A 22,746-nucleotide genomic window follows, 5' to 3' on the forward strand; every position below is an offset into this window, starting at 1 on the left:
CTCTGGGCAACAGATGAGGGTGTCAAGTAGCTGAGCGAGCGCGTTGTGTATCTGGCCTGAGAAGTGGCCTCAGGGGTTTTCTTCTAGTTCTGTGCAGTTGGCACTAGGGATTTAAAAAAAAAAAAAAAAGCATAGAAATACATAAGTAAGTAGGAGGAGTTCATTAGCTCTATGTCAGAGGGTTTCTTCTCTCCCTTCTTCAGAAGAAAGTGTCTGCTGTGTTCTCTCCCATTTAAATGAAATTTTTGTGATCAGGTTTTTAGTAAAGCCAAAATCAGGTCTGGTTCATTATTTTCTATGCCAAATAGGCAGTAATACGGTAGTTCAGACGTGTAATGCAAGATAATAGGAAGGCCATATGAAATGCTCTTTTTTTTCTTTTCTTATTCCATCTTCTGCTGTTATGTGATAGAAATCTTGTAACATGTTTTAAAAATACACTTTTTCGAAATCTCTCATTTCTGTGTTCTGGGAAGTATTTTAACAGCTGTTAAAATGTGATGCCAATATGGTAGGTGCTCTAGGGAGCTTTGTGGTGGGCAAAAAAAAAAAAGGTATTGGGATAATTGAAAAGCAAGATTTGACATGTAATCCTGATGCTGTTCAAAGGAAAACCTGTAGAAACTTGCTATATTTTTTTCTCCTATATCCAAAAGTTTTCTTTAATGAAAAGAGTCTTAAACATTGAAAGACTCTTGAGACATACAGGTCATGTTTAAGAGCGTTTGCAGCCTTCAAATGAAGCCCGTCTCAGTGAGATGAAAGCTGTTCAAGTCATGCTGAGAAGAGAGCACTAGTTTATTCTGAACTTTAGGCATTTCCTTATGCATGACTACGTGGAAGAGAAAAGTCTTCTGCTTGCATGAAGTCCTCTTTGGCAGGGTTTGGCCAGGTGGAGCTTTTTATTTTACCTTTACTTCCCTTACTGTCAGGATAACCCAGCACTGGCACACGTTGCCCAGATGACCTCCAGAGGTCCCTTCCAACCTCAGCCATTCTGTGAACTTACTCCAGGGACTACAGAAGTTACCATTTTAAGCTTCGCTCTGCTTTTGGGTCCTCTCATTTCCAGTGGAGTTCCTGAATTTCATGCCCTTTGTGCTGCAGGGAGATAATTCAGAGCGCAGACCGGCGCTCTTTCCAGCTGAGCCTGCGGTCGAGGCAGACTGAAGCAATATGCTCCGAGAAGAAGTGTGAATTTGCTCATATGTTTCAGTGAGCATTAACGGGAAGACTAATTAGGGCAACTTGAAGCCAAAATTGCCATGTTTCACTTGGAAACAAAGTATCGGATATATCCATCAGCTGTAGTTGGATGTGCATGGTGTATGCCAAGTTTAGGGCTGCTTGAAGAGTTAATCAGAAGTGAGGAAAAGAAGTTTAGGTCTAGCTCGGGACTTCCATTTTTCCTTGTTCTACTCTAAATATAATTTACCACTTGTGAATAGTGCAAGCACCTGCTGGTGCCCAGGAGAGGGCAGGAAGGCAGAGCTGAGAGAAGGAACTGCTTATTATTTTGTGGGATTTTTGTGGGATGAGGAGCGTGGCTATGTTATTTTGCGTTGTGCTGCAAGAGGGGAAGTCTGGTCCCAAACAGGGAGGAGCAGGCAAGCTGGGGGTAAGGATATCTTGATTTTAACGCACAAAAAAAGAAGCACTGCCCTTCCTAAAATTTGTCGCACCGTTGGAAGCTCTTTCCTTGTTCCTGTCTGTGGCATGGTTTGTTGCATCATGTATATCCTCAGAAAGTGTGCCCAATTAGTAACATGTTCTGGCCTCCACCAAATCATATTAACCTGCTGTAGCCATCAAACCGAGTATGCTAGCTGTACTTCTAGAGCAATTGGTTGGTGGTTTTTTTTTTTTTCTGTTTTAATTGCACCACCCTTATACCAGGTGACAGGTCCCAAAGAAGTAAGTTCTGTGTAGGTTAGGCTGAGAGAAATAATAAGAGTGTATCTGTCTTGCTCTGGGTCAAAAAGGACCCCCAAAGGAAGACGTAATTAGAGCACGCTTGTTCTCTCGATCTACTCTAACAAGCAGATCTAAATCTAAACCTAACGAGCAACGTGAGCTTGGTCAAGGTCCAGCCATGTGACTTGGTGGGAGCTGATCCTCTCTGAGAGGATTAGGTGTTTATTTCTGGTTGCCCACAGTCTGTGATGACGCTAAGCGCGTGTTGCTGGGGCTGTGAGAGGTCTCGGGCAGTCCTCAGTGATCTCCCCTCTGCCTTGGTCATCTTTGCTCTTCTGTCTCCTCCTCAATATCACCGCACTGATTCCTCTGTTCTTGGTATTTCGGCTTGGGATAGATTTCATAAATTACAGTATGTTTTATGGCCTTGTAAATAACAACATCTGAAAGGACTCAATTTTTTGCAGACTTTTCTAAAGCCAATCACCTGGGGAAATGTAATTTGAAAAAAGCAAAATCCAAAAGGGATGAATAGTACTGTCCGAGAGGCTGTCATTAAGCTGGCTGGTCTCCAGCACTTCCATTTTGCAAAGTGCATTTAGTGAGTTGTGTTTCCCTCAAAGAATGAGAAGAGGGTCGATGGAAGAGGAACCAGACCTGGGGCTCCTGAGCTGGGATACCCGTGCCATTTGTGGTATAAAAGCTACTTTCAGTTGTGTGGGGAGGGGGAGAAATCCTGCCTGCTGCTTCCCTCTGCCCACAGCCTGATAGCTGTGTCTGGAGCTGCTCTTACCACCCCCTTAGTACAGCTCTCTTTTTATAATGACAGCACCAGGAAAAAGTAAATTAGCTCCCATATTAGCAGGCTTCCATTGTCATAATCTGGAATGGTTCAGAAGACCCTTTTTTGTCAAGAAACCCGTTTCCTTCTATTTTTGCATGTCACCTGGAGTTTGGTGTCTTGCTTTCTTGGTGCTGATGTTAGTATGAGTTTTGTGTTGTACTTACGTGATTAATCTTTCTTCCCAGATCATTCAACGTCAAGTGGTACATCCTCGTTTAAGCCCAGCCGATCACTGGTTTCCATTCCCACTGCCCATGTGATGCCGTCTAATGCCAGCTCTTCACTTTCCAAACACAGGGAAGCTTTCAAATCTGACGGCTCAAAATGGAGTACAAGCTTGGGCCGGTCAGGAGGAGGCAGAAATCAGGATGTCCTGGACAATTCTCTTGACATGAAGGGTGCAGGACCTGTAAGAAAATGGTCCTCCTTGTCCAAGCTCAGCTCACCAAACACCTTCAGCCAGGATGGTAGTAGTCATTCAGTGGACTCCAGGACTAGCACAGACAAAGCTGTGTCACCACAATTAAGGACAAATGGGCCAAATTGTTTGCATGATAGCATGGAGCTCTTAAAAATCGAGGACAAGGAGATGGGGAAAAAACGATCTTCTCTACTGGACTGCAAATACAAATTTGAAACGTGCAGCAAAGATGACTTTGTTTCAGATTCCTCAAGCAGGAGACATGCCTTAGACTTGACCGCCTACAGTGCCTTACCTGAAAGCAAACCCGTGGCTGCCAGCTGTGAAGCTTTTGGACAGAGATACGCGACTCTGGGGCAGCAGGCTGTGAGCGGAGCCCCCATACAGCCGGCAGTCAGGACTCAGATGTGGCTTAAGGAACAGTTGCGGGCAAATCCCCTGGACTGCAGGACTGCTGAGGAGCCCTACGGTGTAGCTGCATGGCATGTGCAGCAGCTGGAGGATTTTAGACCAGGGGGTGAGCAGCCTGTGCAGGTAAGGCCAAAGCTTGGTGTTTGCTGCCATCGTGTGGCATCAAGCGCTACACCTGAGGAGCAATGTCGGGCTGTTGTCAATAAAACAGGAAAGGGAACAAGTCCCCTTACCCAGGCGGTGGTGGTGGTGGTTTTAAACTTCGGTTGGGGTTGCTGCTGCTTGTTTCTCAGTTTTATTTGACTGCCAGTAATTTTCTTCTGACATCTGTTTACAGTTTCCTTTAATTTGGCATGCCTGTCCACATGAGACTAGCATCTCTTTCTCAGTCTGGATACAATAAGAGGTTTATAAATGATATTTTTAATAGCTCTTAAAGAGAGTTTTTGGTTGCAGTGTAGCGGGGCGAGTGTGAATGTCTATTTTGATCTAAATTGATTTGCAGAGACTGCATTTGCACACGTAGAAATAAGACTGATACCTACATACCACAAGAACAAATATTCAGTATCACTATGCCCAGGACTTAAAAACTGAATTCTGTTTGATATTAATGCTTATTTTTTAACTAATTAGTTGGCTGCTATTACCTGACTCTAATCTGGTTTATTTAAATAATACTTTTTTATGTGCCATATTTGAAGGCTTTTCATATAGAAGAAATCAAGCATATGATTTTAAGAGGCAGGTAAACCTTTCTAACACGATTCACAATCTTTGTTTTTACCTCTTCACCTAATGGGAAAAGATAGCTTGTGAAGGACAACAGTATTTTAATATAAATGTTCAAGTTTACTTGTGTTGGTAAAATTATCTTGCCAGAAAAGCCCCAAACAGATTTAAACAGATATTTTTTCCTGAAGGGATATTGTCTGGGTGGGGGTAACCTAGCTGTATGTGAAAATACTTGTTTTCTCCAGTCTGAAGGTACATTAAGTCGTTTACAAAGTTATACTCAAATTTTGTTTCTTCCTCTGTGCATTGAAGGAAAGACTGACAAATTCAGAGGTTCTCAGCATTCAGTTGTGCTCTTAATGGTGATCTGTATTATTATTATTAACTTAGAAAGTTGGAGCTGTTTTATATTAATTCTTACGGGTTCCTCTGAAAAAATGACATCGTTCCAGGTTCTTCTCTTCTCACAAGCGCTTCGTCAGTCCAGCAGCAATGAAATACAGCGTTTCCTTTTTGCATGAAGGCAAAGCTGCATGTTTGGCACGGATGAAGTCCTGTATGTGTATAATATATATATTATTATGGTTATTACTGTAAAACCTCTCTTCACGGTTAAAAGGCACACAGGAATTGATGCCGGGCTGTGCTTTGAGGACCGAGCCAATAGGGGGAGCACGAACATCATTTATCTGTTTAGCCGCTTTTATAAAATGGTGCGGCAGCTTGTCGGGTTTTTGAGACTGTAACGTTGCAGGTTGAAGTTCTGCCTAAAAGCGTTTTGTCTTGCTCCGGTCATTTTCATATCCAGATCGGTATTTTGTGTGCAGATCAGTATGTGTCGTAGGATCCAGGTAGGATCCCCGCTTCCTCAGCTGGGCTGTCAGTTTCTGGTCGGCCCCTAGTAACAGGGGAGCTCCTCGGAGCGTTTCTCTGCTTTTCCCTCTCCCAGTTGCAAGGGGGGACCGCAGGGAGCAGGACAGCACTGACGGGCATGGAGGAGCTCTGGTGGCTTTGACACGCACTTCCACTGGGACTGGGGTTGTGTTGATGGGCCTTGAAACATGGTCAGTCAGATTTCCTCAGGCGAGAAGATGGGGTTGTCAGGTAAGACCCCATGAAACAGAAAAATAAAGCATGGGCAAGAGCTGGAGCCTTTGGGCTCCTCCAGGTGTCCTCTGCTGCCTCCCCGCCACCTTTCTGCCCAGAGGTTACAGCCGTGACGAGGAAGGAGGACAGAAAGGTGAGGAAAGGAGAATGTTGTTTTGACACAATATTATTATTTTTTTAAAGAAACCTCATCATAATTATAATTATTTTTCCAAAGATATTGTGTAGTGTTTTGTGACTTTTTTCAAAGCTACGCACTGTGTGTGCACCTGGGAACAGAGATGGTATTATTTCTGAGAAAATAAATACACTTATAATCCTAAGTGAAATATATATGTAGGAAAGAGAGAACAGAAAGCCTAAGATTTTTTTCAGAGGAAGCTGGTGAATGAAAAAACCACCACAAAATCCTCAATAAAATTCTTTTATTTTTCTTTTCCTGTTAGTGGGTAATATTTTTGCTATTTTACTCTTTGTAGGTAAGCATCTATGCTGGTGGAAATGTAGTGTTTTTTACAGGACTGAAAAAAATGCCATTTATCATAATTCGGCTTTAAAACTATCATTGCCATGAACAGAAAACAAAACAAACTTTGCTTTAAACTGTGAACGTAGAGCAGCTCTGTGTATGTTTTAGGTAGGCTGGCAGAGGGAGGGAGTATAAAGAACAACTGTCACTAGGAAAGTGAGGACAGACTACAACTAACTCCTGAGTTGATTTTGAGGACTGATCACTCAGGAGTAGCTACTGGACTTAAAAAAAAATCTGTTTGTAGACTGCTTTATTATGCCCATAACAGTGTACTAGAGACCTTTTCCCCTGCTAAATTCTGAATTAGAGTTTATTCTAGAAAATAAGATTTGAGTTTAAATTTATTGTAAAAGAAAATGTATTACAGCCCTTAAAAGCTGTTCCAAGATTATTGACTGTCAGAATTAAAACTCTTCACTTTCTTTGTAGTCTGAATTTGTCTGAACCCACCAGCTACCTGTTGTTTTTCTGTTGCGCTTTGCTCCCCAAATTTCTATTTCATCATAAATTTAATTATTTTCAATGTACAGCAGATCTTTTAGTCTTTCAGCAGACATGACCATTCTAATACTTTTTTTAAAATTTTGTTTTAAACCCTAAGGTAAATAATGATTAGGCATAGGTTAAAGAGAAAACGCTTATAATACACAACAGGGATTCCCGTTGAACTGGGAGGACATACAAATCTGGCTGCATGAAGGCTGTATGTTGTCACATAAATGCATTTCTTAAAGCCTTGTCCTGGCATCTGAATGCAATTAGGTAGATGCTGTATGTTATTCCAGAAATGAAGTTTAAAATGAAAGCATGCCTTCAAACCTGTAGGGGATGATACAGTAAGAAAGAAGGCTTCAGAAGCTTTCAGAAGCTTTCAGCCTGTTTATTAACTCTGGTAGTGTTTTGGGCCTGATAGGATGAATCTGTTTTAGTTCCAGTTCATGGGGCATCTGTAGGATTTCCTCATGGTGAGCTAACTTGTATCAGAATATAGCAGAGAGAATAGATGGAAATTGCTTAAGTGCATCTTTTTCCTTTAAGGTATCTAGTTTCCTGTTTGTTCTTTAATGAGGAAAACACTGCCTTGTTTATACCGTGTATATAAAAGGTCCTGTGAATTAGATTTTAATGCAGTGAGAAATTAAGAGATGCTGCAACAATTGTCATTTCAAAACAGAAGTAAACCACATGCATACCTAAATATTGGCAAACATCATGTAAAACTTTAATTGAAGGAAAAAGTTACAGCATGCTTCAAATAACATTGTTGCCACAGAAAAAAATATTCTTAAATGTGAACCCGAAAGTAGTTTTTCGTATGATCCTGACAGGTCAGAAGACTGGAAAAAAGATAATATCATTTTTCCCATGTCACATTTTGATGAAACCGTACTTTTCAGCAAGATAAAGCTTTATAACACGAACAATTATAACCTGTGGTTAACAGAATTAATTCATTACTGTGAGCTTTTGTGTTCTGTTTCTTTTACAGTGAAGTTGGCTGTAGTCTGTCGACCACTCGTAGTGAACGTGTGGGGTCAGGCTAAGTGCTAGCAGATGATGGTAAACCAAGCTTGGACCATGCCTGATTGCAAAAAGAGGCTTGGCATTGGTTAGCTGGTAACTCTGCCAGTTTTGTGCGTCATCTCAGGAAAATGCACGTTTCGACATTTGTTTAAGATTCTGTAATTTTCATTGTTGGCTGGGAGAAGTTTGGGGTAGCTACGTGCTGATAGCAGAGTTTCTTACAGACTTTGTATGTGACGTTTGGTTTGGCAATAAGTGGTAGGTGGAGTTGGTAGACTCATCTCTGTCCTTTTATTAAAAAGGAATCTATGATTATTTTTTTTTTTTCAATGCTAACTCATTTAACTCATTTGAGCTGTTCAGCTGTCAGGTTTCGCTAAGGTAAGGAAACTTTTGTATGTACAGAAGAACATCCATAAAATAAGCTGTGTGCGATCCCGAGGAGCGTATCAGTGAAGAGCTATTTTGCTGGGAAAACCGTTTCTACTCTTCTTTAGATGAGAGTGGGCTTCATATCATTTCTGTGGATTTGATTATGCTTTGTGCCATCTCTTATTGGTGTCAAGCACCAGTAGAAATCCTTCTAAACAATACACAACAACAGAACTGTTAAAACATATATCCCTTGTATGTAAATCTACAGATTTTGAAAGCAGAGTATTTCAAGATAACCAAAATAAATGATAAAGTGGTTACAATGATAGAGCTGTGCAAAGTTTTCTGCTCTAAATACAAATAGGAATTGATATGATTGTATCAACATAAAAAAAGCTGTAGATGCATAGCTTGCAGAAGCTATTTTAAACGTTTATTGCACATACTTCAAAGCACACGAGAGAAAAAACTTCATGTTGCCTATCCATGCTGCCCCACCTAACGGTGCCTGTGCGCCGGAGGACATAGTGCGGTGTGGAAGCCTGTTCGTGGTGGGACCTGCGTGAACTTCGCGTTTCCCTCAGCACGTTGTCTTTTCCTTTGGAAAGTCTTTTACATATCCAGCTCAGACGGGTCTGCTGCAGATTGCTGTTGGTTCAGCTACAGCAGCAATTGTCTGGAAATCCCGAGCGTGGCCACGAGTAGATCAGCTCTGTAACACAGTGAGTGCTTGTGGGAGGTGCTGGGTCAGCGGCGTACCTGCCAAACCAGGGGTGCTCTGCTGGCAGCAGACAGCTGGAAACTGGCTGTTCCCCCATCCCATGGGCAACACCTGCGTCTTTTGACTGCTAACACTCATGTGTATGGCATTAAAAGTACCGTACAATACACGTGTGGTGGTATACTTGGTTCCCAATTTGTACTTGGGAAAGAGATGCTAAAGGGTAGGCTGCTTGGCCCCAGTGTAGTGTCCGTAATCTACTTCTGGCCACCTTCTTTCCCTACATGTCTTAGGTGTGTAGAGCTACCTTCCGGGCAAACAAATCCAGCAGAAGCGAGCTCTCGTTGGTCACTGTCCTTCCCAGGGCCCGTGGGGAAAGCAGACCATCCCACGAAGGTCCCGTGAGAAGCTTGCGTTGCAGCTTGGGGTGAGGACGAGCAATGGGCGGGCGGTTGCTCTGGCAGGTAACAAGAGGTGTGTCAAATGCAGCCTGAGGGCTCCCACACTGCACCCTCGCCCTGCACACGGGAGGTAAATCCGACTTGCTGGGGACGTAGCACGCTCGCCGTTGTGCGGATGCACCGACTGCTCACCTGCACAGCAGTGTTAAAGGCGTCACAAGCACGGGTGTGACAACCTGTGCTAACGCCCCTTCTTTTCTGTTGTCTTAGCCGCAGCTTCTTCCGATACTGCTGTGTAACACAAATGGCTTCTGGCTTGTAAGGTGTTGCTGTGAACCACGGGTGTCGAAAAAGAGGTCACTGATAATTATGCTTTCATATTTGAACTTCACCTATCTAAATCCCAGCTGCTGCAGGCTGCAGTTCATTGCCATTCTTCTTCCATCTACAGCATCTGTGCTTTCGCTCTCTACAGGTAATTTGATGCGTGCTGTTGACCCCATGTAGGTGTTTCGTTTTGCCTTCCTGTCATATTTCTGGTGAAGTATCCATTCTGTGGAAACCCCATTTTTAAAATTTGATTTTCTCTTTCCCCTTTGCGGAAATTCTGTTCCTTGAAGGCTGCTGATCGTTTGCAGATCTTTAAATGCAGATCAGCTGTAGGAGTGAGGAAACTGAAGTAGCTGCTTACGCACACTTGGATTTCTTCCTGTACTCAGCAGGGCTCTAGATGCTTTCTTTAGTCAATGGCAGGACATAATCTTGTATACTTTTAGGTTCACTTTCAGATGAAATAGGTACATGAACACTTTCTCTGTCAGTTATTTCAGTCTTGGCATATTTATGGTCAGATAGTTTGATGTCTTTATGTTATCATTGTAAAAAAACAACAACCAAACCCTCAGAACAAGATTTTTGGGAAAAAAAAAAAAAGACCCTCACAGGGCTTCACATCAGCTTCACAAGGATGAATGCGAGCACCAGAACCAAGACAATGAGCAGGAAATTGAGAAGTAAGTTGAGACCTCTGTTGTGAGCAAGATCCATAATGTGCATCTGTCTGCCCTCTTGTGCTTGGAACAGACCCTTGGTTGCAGCTTTGGGCTGCTTGCTGAGTTAGAAGCAGTGCAGATTCACATGAACTTCATTGTGTCCTCAGCTGTTTACCTGTTCTTAGTTTCCGCCACTTAAGAAAAAATTGTTTGTTTACAAAAAACAGATTTTTCCCTTCCAAAAAGGAATCTGAGTGTTCCCAAAGGCCTTCTTGTTTTTCCAAATACCTTAAAAAATAATAAATATTTAAAGTTAATGACAGCTTCCATTTTACTGCTGTGCTCCTGAAGAACTGATTAATGGGGAAAGGACGTGGATTTTATACATTTTGGCTCTTTATTTACTTTTTCCATGTGCATGGAACTTTTCAGGGCCCACCGGGAATAGTCATTCTGCTGGAAGTCGGGGTTTATTTAAGACTCCAGCAACAGATTGTTGAAAAACAACTTCTCCAAGATCTTTGTAAGTGCAAAATATGAAAATTATAGCTTCTGGGAAAAATGTACCTCTGTTTAAAGGAGCATTTCCTACACTTCTAGGGTTTGGCATCATGCCACATGGTAGGTACTGTTTTGCCAACAGCGTGCTGCGTGGGGTTCTTTGCAGCTTTACAAATTCCTTATTAAGAATCTAGATTGAGCTGGCACAGGATGCATCTCAGTGCTTCTAATAGCACGTACGCAATAGCTTATTTAAGATGATATTAATAACTTAGCAATTCCAGTTTATGTGCAGAAATGTGTATATAAAAATAGAGGAAACAAATAAGACCAGTGAGCCCTAACGCTGAAATGTTGCCAAAACTTCCTTTTAATATTCAGCTGAATTCTTAGGGAAGATCACAAGAGGGCAGTGTTTTATAGTTCTGTATTTTATACAACAATGGGACTTTTGGCATTCTTATCTTTAAAAAGAAAAAACCCTAGGCTTATAAAGCAATCGTATTTTTCTAAACTGGTTGTCAGATACTCCAATAAATCTGGGACCTATTTTAAATGACTTTAATTACCAGGGTTCCGACTAAGATGAACAACAGTTTTTAAAGGAATCCTTACAAACGTATTCTGGTTTTAATCCTCTTGGCAAGCAAGAGGTGTTCGCTCATCTCCTGTAAGCAAAACACAGAGTTTCTTCAGATTTTAAGATCTAGGTCAAATATAGAAGGAACACATTTAGTGTTAAATAAAAGATACCTGTGGATCTTGTAGGACATCACAGATATTTTCTAATCGTGTTCTGACAGACACTATTAATGGCTATACGAAGGTAGGTGTCTGACCCTGATCTACAGTACAGTAGTTTGCTTCCAGATATGAACCAGGATACTCTCTAAATGAATGTCTTTGTTACTCTATGCTCAAATTCTGGCACAGCAGTGTAGGTAAAGTACCAGGTTCCTGCTGCCCTTTAAAATGCCTTACCAGCTATCCAGAACAAAACTCGAAACTCTGAAATGGAAAAATGGAAAAACTGGTGGATTTATCAACATCTGCTGAAGACCTGGCTGAGAAGATGCATCTTTAAATCCAATGTATTTTTTTGTTCCTGATCCAAACCTTTCCCAGTATAAAGCTGCCACAGATGTTTGCCATTTAAATCACTGAACCATTTTTTGATTTGATTTTTATTTCTTATTTTTTAAGAAGAGTAATACAGTATTGCCTGTTCAGCTTTCTTTATTCACTACCAGTGTGTAAGACAAAGTAGCAAAATTACATAACGTTGGGTGGAGCAGAACAGAGAAAAGAAAACTTAATCCAAGCCACCTGCTGTGTGTGGAATTTTTATTATGGCTCATAAAAGTATTGAACTTATTGCTTACACTTCCATAAAATTCACCACTACTATGTGTAGTAGTTGGTGAGTGAAAATTAAGTATGTGTAAGTGATTTGGACATAGCAAAATATGCAAGATTTCTGTTGAAAACCAAAACAGAATAAACAGAGGTATAAAGAATCAGAAAGCTTTGTGATAACTAGTTCTTTTTCACATCATTTTAATTTATAAGTAGATAATAGGATGGATACTTTCTTATAAACTTAATTGTATTTGAGTATCTTATTTTATGCATTAATATATTTTCAAACAGTCATTTTAATAAATAAACATACAGTAGATGCTAGTTGTAAAGCTCTTACAAGTATACAAAGAAGAATACTATGTACAAAAGGTTTTATCTCTGGGTTTGGTTGACATTTTGTGATGTAGAGCGTGGTAGCAGTTTTTCATATCAGTAGAACCCCGAGACAGAAATGAACCTTATGGTACATGCAATCTATCTGCGTTACTGAAAAATAACAGCAGGACTTCCAGCTTATTTATATCCTGGCTTTGTTATTGGTTATTTATTGTTTTTAAATAAATAATGGATTTTCAGGTACATAAGAGAGATGTGGGTATTTTATTTTTTGTGTGGGGTGTTGTGCTTTCTTTATTCTTAGCAATGCTTTGCTTTGACTTCCATATGTTACTGGCTTCTGGAGCCTATAATTCCAACATATTCTTAAAATGTATGTGTTGATATTTTACTCTTAGCACCTTTCCTTTTCAGGGAGTTTTCAGTACTATAAAACTGTTAGATTATTTCCAGTACAAGTTTCTTGAACCGCTACCAAAGCAAACTAAAGCTAGAAACCCTGCCCATCACAAAAATAAAGCTTTAAAAAGAGAAGAAAGTAACTTTATTTATGATGGTTATTATTTTCCCCACAGAAGTAGTACACTACGTCCGTGAACTTTCTTAAAAAGTAGTAATAGGGAAAGTACGCGTACAAAAATCTCATGCATTTGTGGGAGCGGTCAGAAGGCGTGAAACAGGAATTGAGATTTATATTGACAGTTGTAGTCAGTAATGCTGATAGATTAACTTGAAATGGGGTGCCTGTGTTGCTGGTTTCATCAGTGCTTGCCTTAATCCTCATACAAGTAACTAATTAACTAACTTTAGCGATTAACCTTATTTCAGAGATCTGCTCTCAGCATATCTATTTGCTAGTTGGGATGTGCATCACCACTGGGCTTTCATTACATCCAGTATAGATTTTTTTCAAAGATTTCTTCTCTTCCTGCTCAGCTGTTCATTGTCAACCTTGATTTAGGTAATGTTAAGTCTTAAAGGCAGAATACGAGATTAAGGTAAACTTGATATTTTGTATTTATCAATGGGATTGCTTGCATGAGGTGGTATAGAAAGATTCCTGTTGAAAGTAGATGTCTGTCTGACCTCTGTCTGTGGATTCTTGAGCTTTCTTTAAATTTGAAAATTGTGTAAAGTTTCTAGAAATTTACCTTAACACCAGCAACACACCGGATGGTTGGAAGTGTGCTCAGGCTTATTACCAATAACTACTGGAGCAGAAACTTCATCTTTTGTGTTTAGACTGTGGTTTACATACTGAAGAGATTTTTCTGCAATGCTTTCCTTCCTGTGCATAATGATATTTATCATTTATCTTAGGAAAATGCTTGTTTGTTCTCTAAGGGGTGTTTGCAGTTGAGGATGGTGGTGTTACTTGGATTTTTATGGTATACCCCAGTCACAGTAGTAAGGGTAACCTAAACCTTTTGCTTTACCGCATCAAATATAAGCCACCTAGAATGACATTGGCAAATATCAAGCTTTTTTGTAGTTTTAAACTAAGGCAATTACTGCATACGTTACATCAGGCCATAATAAACTTGTCTGAAGCCAAGTATTAAGAACTTGGAGAACTATTTTTGATTTTTCAGTTGTGCCAATTGTTATGTCAGTTACAGAAAATGAACTCTTTGATACCAGTATGGTAGTGTCAATATTTCTGTAAAAACATAGTGAAAGATCTTTCCAGATGTCTTTTAAACCTGGAAGCTTGTATCTAGTGAAAGTGCAACAGTGATAAATATTGTGAGTGGAGTTGCCTTTTTTTCAGATCCAAGTTGTGTGTGTGTATATATACATATATATAAGATCCCGTAAATAGGGAGAAAAGCATTTGAAGTAATGTAATCTGGGTTAGAAGGTATTTTTCTTTTACTCTCATTCTCCTAAAAACGCTAGAGCAATTTGAATGCCTTCAGTCGGTAACGCAAAGGTGCAGCATCTTGGAGTAAGCAGAGCAGAAATGCTCCCGGTCTGTGCTGTGATCTGTGGGCCTGCAGCTCTGCTTTGGGCAGACGGCGGCCGCATTGGGAACAGGCCCCGTGGCTTACGGGCTTTCAGAGAAACGTAAAGACACTCAGCCCTGAAAAAGTGCAGTTGCTGTTTGCGTGTACTGGCTAAACCACCAGGAGCTGGCTGAAGCACGGAGAAACTTACCAGCAGTAAGGAGAGGCAGTGCTTTACACCAGTCACAAAAGACAGCTCTTGCCCGAGACAGGTAAATTAGGTCATGCACAGCTGTGTAACACAGGCTCTAGACACTGTTCTGCACAGAAGTGTGTTTTTAATACATGTAGCAGGTGGTAAGAGAATAGCGCGGCGGTTGGCATACAGCTTTAGTCCAAGTGCTAGCCCCTCTCCCAAGAGGATCCTTGCATTGGGATTGGAGGTGGAGGTCTCTCTTCCCTTTGGGTGGCTTTCCTAGAGGACAGTGCAGAGAAGTGCTGGAACTTCAGAGGAGCATCACAATGATACAGATCAGCAAGAGGCAAATTAGAATCAGGCAGAAATTCACAAAGAGCTCCTGGAGCCTTTGGCGTGCTTGTGGGTTGACCTCAATAGTTGAGGCTCTCCTCAGAGCGGAGCGGGTTATGTATTGGACCTTCTCCATGGCAACAAGAAAGCAGAGGGCACAAATCAGAGGTTTTAGGAGTGCAGGAAAGAAGAGAAGTTGTCAGGAACAGTGCAAAGTGCCTATTATCTTCTCTTTTTGTTTTAGACAGCCTTTGTGGAGCTGGGAAAGCAGGAAAGTGAAGAGTTAGAAACGCAGAAGTAAAGTGCTTTGATAAGTGCAAATGGAGATTGTTTTAAAGCCCTAAGAAGCCCGAAATAAATAGGTTGCCTTCACAGTGGTTTTATTTTAAAATGGGATTTTGACAATTCTATTTTCCAGGTTCAGGTTTGTGCTGTAGTGTGCTTCTCCTCCCAGAGGCTACTGAGCACCTGCTTTTTGGCAGGGGCGATGAATTGTAAAGCGGAAACCATGGAAATGCGAGACTTAGGATCTAACGCCACGATCTGGGTAATCTTTCCATCCCTCGCAGGCTGCGAAAAGGCCAGGGCTGACCTCCCCCCGCTCTCCCCCCACTGGTACCGGTTGAAGCACACCTGACAGCCTGGTGGCGTGGCGGGAGGCCCAGGCCTCGCGGCCAGGAGGCCTGGCTCTGGCTGCTGGCTGTCAGGGCCCTGCGCGGGCCGTCTGGCTTCCCAGCCCCTTATTTTGGAAGGGAGGGAAATAAATCTAGTTGATGCGTTGCCATTCCAAGTCAAAATGCTTTATGGTGTGTAACTAAAAGCTATGCATCACAGAGGCAAGGAATTTTAGTATATTTCTCGTCAGACAAAACAGAATAACGACTGAAATGTTTTTCTCTACATGTGGCACCACGCGTTACAAAGTTCAGGCACACAGGCAGAGGGCTGCTATGAGGGACAAAATAAAGCATGTGTATAACTTTGTCCCATAAGCGAGCGTGTTTTATTTCAAGGAAATTGTTTCCCTTGTGATGGCAGATGGCCATGGGGTGTCAGTTGTCTTAAAACTCCTGGCACACAGCTGGGGTGTAAAACCCTCCTCTGTGAGCCTTGCGTGGCGAGGGGCTGACCGTGTGTGCTTGCTCTGCTCAGAGCAAAGGGTGTTCTTCAGGTGTGGTGTCAATGTCAGGAATTACTTCCTAAGATGACGATGGTATATGCATCTCTCAAACTTTGCTCTGAAAGCTGAGATTGCCCCTGAGTGTTTTATGAGTGTGTATCGTGATACACAAGGCCTCTCTTTTTTTGGCAAGAAATGATACCTATGCCTGTCTTCCTATCTGTTCGTATATGTCAGATAAAGGAAAACAACTGCTTAGGTGTCCTGCTGCATAAATTGTGTGAATCCTGACTGAGTCAGAGACACTGTTGTCCATGGATTTGTCTGTAGATATGCCTAAAATGGAAGAACCTTAAAATGAAACAAAAAGTGTCTTTCAGATGGGGCATGGTAGAGGACCACTAAGGGATTTTGTTTGAGATTTTGTTGGTTTAAGTTTGATTGGAGCAGGGTTGGGTCGGAGCTGCACGTACGCACACCAAGACCGTTTCTGTGGGCCCCGTTGGATGGCCTGCAGTCTTGTGAGCCATCAGTGGTGAGGAGAGGCAGGAGATGTCTTGGGGAGGACAAGAAGTGCTCTTGCCTGGGGGGAAGCATGTAGTCGGCATGCTCAGTTGAGCTGTCAGGCTGGTGTTAGCTATTTAAACATGTGCTACCAGCCCAGCAATACAGAGGGACTTTTTTTAAAAATGGAAGGTGGTAATATGTTAAAGCATATACAATTTATGGCTAGAAATATGCATAGAGAAGGGACCAGGAAAGGTCAAAATACAGTAATTTGGTTTTCTTAACAGTTTGTGTGGGTTTGGAAGTTTTTAAAACACCTCCATGTCACCTTACCTACTAAGCCTATCTGTGGGAGTTTTCCTGTAAGCAAAGGAAGCAAATTCTGCCCATGTTTCAACAAGTTTTAATTTACAAGTGCATGGTTTCAAGTAATAAACACATACCTGGCTTGTTAGTCCTCCATGACGCTGTCACCCACCTAAAGTGTGCATAAACGGAAGCAGGGTCAGTAACACAGCTGCAGCTGGGTGGCTAGCAAGGTCAAAACGGACAGCCTGAAAAACAATTACACTGAAGTGAAGGGCGGTCATTGCCACAGGTAGGAGCTGTTCTCCTCTTTAGTCCCCTGACTGTGTTTTAGGTCAGTGTTAAGTAGTATTATGCGTATACAAACCACTTGTTGAAAGGAAAGTGCACCAAAAGGGCAAGTTGCATTTGACTTTTTAATGTCAAACAGTGTTGTGCTCAGGTGTGACAAGGCCAGAAGGGAGGCTGTTGGCTCTACAGCTGCGTTTAATCCAACATCGCTGATGGATGTGAAAGACCTGCCGTATGCCCAGGGCAGCTCCCCAGGCTCACCCCATACGTTTCCCTGTTAGGGGATCCCCTACGCCCAGCGCCACAGGGTGAGTCACCGATCACAGTTACTGCTTCCATCGTCGCTGGCATGTGGCTGTTCCCAGGTTCGTATTAGGCTATTTTAAACTTTGTTTCTGGGTGTCCTTCACCATGAGAGGAGATCTGTGGCTAAAGTGAAAACTGTGGGCCACACTCATTTGTGGTGCAACTGCATTGACTCCATTGAAGTCACACGGGATAAATTTGGCTCCTTTGGAAATGCCACAGCAATTTTAGACACAGCCTGTTTCCTGTCATATGTTTACTAAATGCAGCAGTGATATCAGTGGAATAGGAGAGGTTTGACATATTTGATTTGTTGCTGTCCCATACGACCAAATTAAGCCCTGAAAAGGTATTGTTTAAAAGTAGTATTGTGTAATAGTATATCTCATAGATTTTTGCAATGAAATGTCCTCAAAAAACAGCAATTCAGTCTCATCAGCTGAAAATAGGTCTCTCAATAACCATAAGCATAGTGATGCAAAAAAGTACCATCAAGTTCTGCGATCCTTGGTCTAGGACATGTTCAGAACTGTTAACAAAAATTACCTGGCGTAAGAAATTGCTCTCTGTGTTTGTATGAGCAGTATGATGCCCCTAGGTAGGAAGGTTTATTGCGTGTTCAGAGGAGATGCACTTAGAGATTTGTATGCATGGTGCTAAAGTGAAGAAGAAACGCTGTGAGTTGAGTTGAATCTGGAGCCTTTTGTCCCAATTGTCTGTGGGTTGTGTGGACCCCCCCGGGGAGGAGATGTAGCAGAGGGTTAAAGCTCTGCCAGCGCCTGCAGTTAATGTGTAGGCATGCTCATCGTCTTTGCTAGCTTCCTACCTTAATGTATATATCTTATTTCAAGTTGTGTTGCTTTGTTTTGAGCCCTGCCATAAAATGCCTCCTCCCTGGCTGTGTGGATTCATTTCGGCTGGAGCATCTCAAGTCTGAAAATTGTCTGCTTCTGTGTGAGGAAGATGAGGGCTGAGAAGGGAGTGAAGAAGGAGGCCGTCTGAATTGGCTCTCTAGTCTCAATTTAGTTCAGCGGATAAAAGCTTCCGTCAATAAAACAGAAGTTGCTTACAGGTTTTCAAGTACAGAAGTGATATGCAAAGGTATACTACTTTTTTTCTTGTAAATGGAACGAAACTGTTTGGAGGTGACTTGCTGGGTTTTACCCCAGCAGCTGGGTTTGTATTTATCTACACTAAGGGTGCAGAATTGGGGTTCCCATTCTGATTCTAGGCTGAGAGTGGCACTAGGCAGTTGTACCAGGGAAGAAATGTTAGCCAATTCAACAGCCTGACTGCAGAGAACAGAAAACTGAGATATATATAGATATATATGTATATACTTTCATGTTAAGAAAACGTGAAAGGGGCTGAAGATCAAAAACAGAGATGGGGATGGGTGAAGGCCCGAATGCAGAAAATAGTGCAGGAGAGGACAGACCGAGGGAGGAAAGTAGAAAAATGAGCAAAGGAAGAGTGGGGGAGTGTGGAAAAAGAGCAAGGATTGTGTGAGGGGAAACAGAAAACCGCAGCTGGAGTACATTAAGTCAGTGAAGAGCGCTGGAGGCTGACTTGTGGGATATGTTGTCATTTTTTCAATTGCATGTGGAAAACTTTGCTTTGGGATGGGGTAACAACAATTCAGCTTGTAGATTTCGGGAAGTGCTGGTAACAGGAAAAGCAAACCCATCCTTTTTCTCTTTGTTTTAAAGTCTGTTTTGTACTGAAGTGTCAGTGTTTTGCATGTTTAGGAAAGGATGGGGAAAGCTCACACTTTAAAAGCAACAGTTTAGATTCATTTTTTTCCCTTCTTACTAATTCTTTCCTTTTCCAATCTTCATTGGACTAGTTTTGATGTTCTCCATATTCTCGAAGTGAGATCACCAGTTAGTAAGAGCCTTTATCTGTAGTTCAAGTCCATGAGAACAAAAAAGGTGTGGATATCAAGCATTTAAACTGATGAACACTTGAACATACCAAGCCTGGCATTTTGGTTTTGGGAGTTATCCACATACCTCAGGACTAACTGTGACTTTTATCTCTGTGTTGGTCCATTAAAGTAGTCTGGAAGCTAAAGCTTTTGGCTCGTTTTTAACTCTGGGTTAAATTCCCTGCAACTGCTGCAGAGCAGCACGGTGGGATCTTGGGCGAGTGCCTCAGCTCTCCGCACTCATCTGCTCCCCTATTAAAAATAGGATGTGTAATGCCACGCACGTTTTCTAACCTGTTAGTATGATTTACCTATTGCACAGTAACTTTTCTATGGGGGAATAAACTCCTTCTTCCACTACACATGCCAAGTATTTAAAACCGTGTAGTTTCAAGGGGGGTATTAGCTTCTGGTGGTACCTCTGACATTACTGTTACTAGGAAATGTGGTAGGTGCAATTTGAACTGAAGTGAAAATTGAAATGCATCTAACGTGTATAAAAGGAACAAGTGGAAGGGGATTCTGAGAGTTGGTTTTCTTTGTGTTTTTACCTTTTTCAGCAGCTCAGGGGACAAAGACATGGCATTGATTGAAAGAAGAAAATAGTAGGTAAATTCAAGTTCTGGGAAATAACTCCATGCCAGGAAAGTCCTCTTAAGAGGACTCAGTCTCTAGAAGGCAAAAGCAATTTTCCAGTTTCTGATAGTCTAGGGATCATAACGTAACTTTCCTGTGGGGCTTTTTGTTTCTCAGTTGCAGTGCTTTTCTAATGCTAGTTCAAACTATTCTTACAGCACATAAAAAGACACACTTGTTCCTGTGTAGGTGTATCCCATACATTTTTGTTTGCTGAAAAATTCACTAAAAATCCCAGATTATGAACTGATTTTAGTGATTTTTTTGTGTTACACAACAAAGACTCTATATCTCTAACCTTTTTGAAGGATAAGAATTGAATGCAATTTTTTAAAAATAGAAATGTGATACATACATAAACCAGGTCTCACAGAGCACTAATAATATAGTTGTCTTCATCCCCACGTGGCAAAAGGGAGGGCATTATTTGCTACAGCCTAAATGCAGTATTTCACATCTGATTCATCACAATTGTCACCCGCTATGTAGCGCGCACTTATGTCACGACTGTCGGCTGTTGTTACTCAGTTTTGGATGCCTGCAGCGTGGGATGTTACCAGCGTGAAACTTTCGGCTTTAACTTAACAGCTGAGCCACCCTGTTGCCCAATTTAAAGCAACTCTCTCCGGTGCAGTGGTAGGATTTAGGGGGAGGTGGATGGGAATCTAACCCTGGGTAGCTACAGGTGTGTGCCAGGAAGAGCTGCGGCAAGCAGAGAAGTTTCTGTGCGTGTGCGTGCATGAGCTGCGTGGTATTACAGGTGTGTGTACGCAGCGTGTATGCTAGAGGGAAGGCACTCCGACAGAATAAATCCAAGCTCTACTCTTCACTTGAAAATGCATTTTAAGTGACTTTCGGCTTGAAAAAAACATTTGTGTCTGTCAGAATCTTCCCGCTGGTTGTAGGCTTTGGCTCGGAGGCACTGAGGGGCTAAAGCACTGCTCCAGCCTGCCGGGAGCAGCTTCCCCAGCGTGGTAGCAGATCGCTTGGCTTCGGAGCACCCGGCTGCTTCCCGTAGCTGCCTGCTACAGACCGGTACTGGGGTGCTGAGCACCAGGTCTGTGCTCTTACCTGGTGCCTGCCGGTCAGTTTGGGGGAAAGGAACTGGGGGTTGTGTGTTCAGTAACAGGGAAACCCTGCCTCACAGCGTGAGTGAGTGGGTTGCCTGTCTTCTAGGAGCAGAACCTTAACGATGTGGGAGAGGGGGGAGCAGCAGCTCTAAGGAGAAATTCCCTAGAGTGTACACCTGCATTTCCATGAATCACATTCCTCTTAAAAATAATCGTATATCCAAATATTAAAATATCCTTTATGCGGTGTGTTTCTGTATCTTTGTTGTTCGCACGGATTTTAAAGCTAAGGTATATGGTTGCACAGTGTCTACGCACTTCCCTTAGTTGGGATTAAATGGATTACTTTCTGCATTAAAAATGTGATGTTACAAATCCTAGCGATTATTTTACTTGCTATTAGAGGCATTCTAGGACAAAACTGGCAGTTACAATGACCAGAAGGAGAAAAGAAACCCTTAAAGGAATTCACAGCAATAATACTGTATGAATTCAGTAGCCAGAATGGAAATCCGAGTAACACGGTACAACTACAGTTCCATTACTGCTGTAAACCACGTGAATTTTTTAGTTAAGGGCACTTTTTCACCATACAGCACAAAAAGGGTAGCGCTCTCAACGTGCTCCGTCAGCAAGGCGCTGCTCCGAGTTACGTGGGGAAGGAGCTTTACCTTCGTGGGGCAGTGGAACAGGCAGCTCTGGGGACGCACGTGTCTGCAAAACTGTAAGTGAATTACTCCTGGTGGGTCTCGTATTTAAACAAAAAAAAACCAAGCAGGTTAAAAGGAGGGACAAAGGTCAGAGGAGAATGATGAAAGCTGCTCGCTTCTGCTGTGATGTTGCCTGTATAAATCATCTACCTGAGGACAGTTAGTGTCCCACAGCACGTAGGAAATCTCAGATGTTTTTGTTGCCCCTTAAACACAGCGTTACCCTTGTGACGCAGAGCTGTGATGCCTAGGTTTCCGTATTTTTAATGGAGATGTAGAACTGGCTGTTAATTCGAGGAGAGGAGTTGATTTAGAAGACTACTGCTAGGGTGCCTCGCTGCGAGCCTTAAAAGCATCAAAGAAAAGAGGTCGCTTACCTCCGCTGCCGAGTGCTGGGAGCTGGGCAGCAGCCTGCTCCGGGCTGCGGGAGCCGCCTGCAGATCTGGCAACTTGTCCGAGTCTGCGACCAAGTGGTGGGAACAATTGAAGTCGGCCGAGGGGAAGAAATAACGCAAGTTTCAGAGGCAGGGCTCCCGGTGTCATTCAGCAGCGCAGAAGTTGTGATTGGTCCCGTTTCTGCCTTCTGACACCGGAGGTTGCTGCTCTCCGCTCGCTCCCAGCAGCAGCGCGTTAAAACCTTGGCAGCGCCTTCCCTCCCGTGCGGGAGCAGCCGTGAGGTTTCCCACCTTCGGGGAAAGGAGCGAGCCGCGATTCACACGCGCTTCTTCAGGGCGAGAACTTCCACAGGAATTCCTTCGGAGGGCTCTTGTGCTGCTTTCGCTACAGCGGTCCTAATGTTTCTCCCTGACAAAAACCCAAACCCCTAGTAGTGTGGGTGATTGCATTTGGCACAGCGTTCGGACTTGGAGGGATGTTCTTTTGTACCAGGGGTTTCTTAAACTAGGCTCTTCGTATGCCTAGGCTTGGCAGTACTGTTACACAGCTGGCATTCAATTTACAGCGTGTGATGTGAGTTGTGCACAGCAGCTTTCTTCTGACAGGGCTATTTTGCTGTGTTTCACACCTCTTCCACCCTTTCAAGTTAATTTCTAGGTCAGGGTTTTTTTTCTTCCAAATAAAATCCAACACATATCAGTTCATTTCCCAAGTTAATCCTTTCTGTATAACGTGAAGTGTTTTACTTTTCCTATAAAACCACCCCCACCCCCGACACCCTTCTTGGGGTGGAAACCATGCGAGTGATTTTTAAGAACCTCTCCTG

At 42.5% G+C, this 22,746-nt stretch overlaps 2 protein-coding genes across 5 annotated transcripts in view; one reads left to right on the top strand and one right to left on the bottom strand.

Moving 5' to 3' along the window:
* CEP85L (centrosomal protein 85 like) overlaps positions 1-22,746 on the top strand; it is a 147,520-nt gene that overhangs the window by 76,368 nt on the left and 48,406 nt on the right. For all 4 annotated transcript variants that reach the window (XM_048065552.2, XM_048065551.2, XM_048065549.2 and 1 more), the window contains exon 3: positions 2,944-3,713. In XM_048065552.2, the coding sequence (XP_047921509.1) occupies positions 2,944-3,713 (770 nt within the window). The remainder of the gene's footprint in view (positions 1-2,943; positions 3,714-22,746) is intronic.
* Positions 14,441-22,212, bottom strand: PLN (phospholamban). Its single transcript, XM_013199150.3, has 3 exons — positions 21,902-22,212; positions 16,722-16,832; positions 14,441-14,910 (listed from the first exon to the last, which is right to left on the bottom strand). The coding sequence occupies exon 3, from the start codon at positions 14,785-14,787 to the stop codon at positions 14,629-14,631; it is 159 nt and encodes a 52-aa protein (XP_013054604.1). The 5' UTR covers positions 14,788-14,910; positions 16,722-16,832; positions 21,902-22,212; the 3' UTR covers positions 14,441-14,628.

Source organism: Anser cygnoides, chromosome 3, assembly GCF_040182565.1.
Source record: "Anser cygnoides isolate HZ-2024a breed goose chromosome 3, Taihu_goose_T2T_genome, whole genome shotgun sequence".
In the NCBI taxonomy this organism is placed as follows: domain Eukaryota; kingdom Metazoa; phylum Chordata; class Aves; order Anseriformes; family Anatidae; genus Anser; species Anser cygnoides.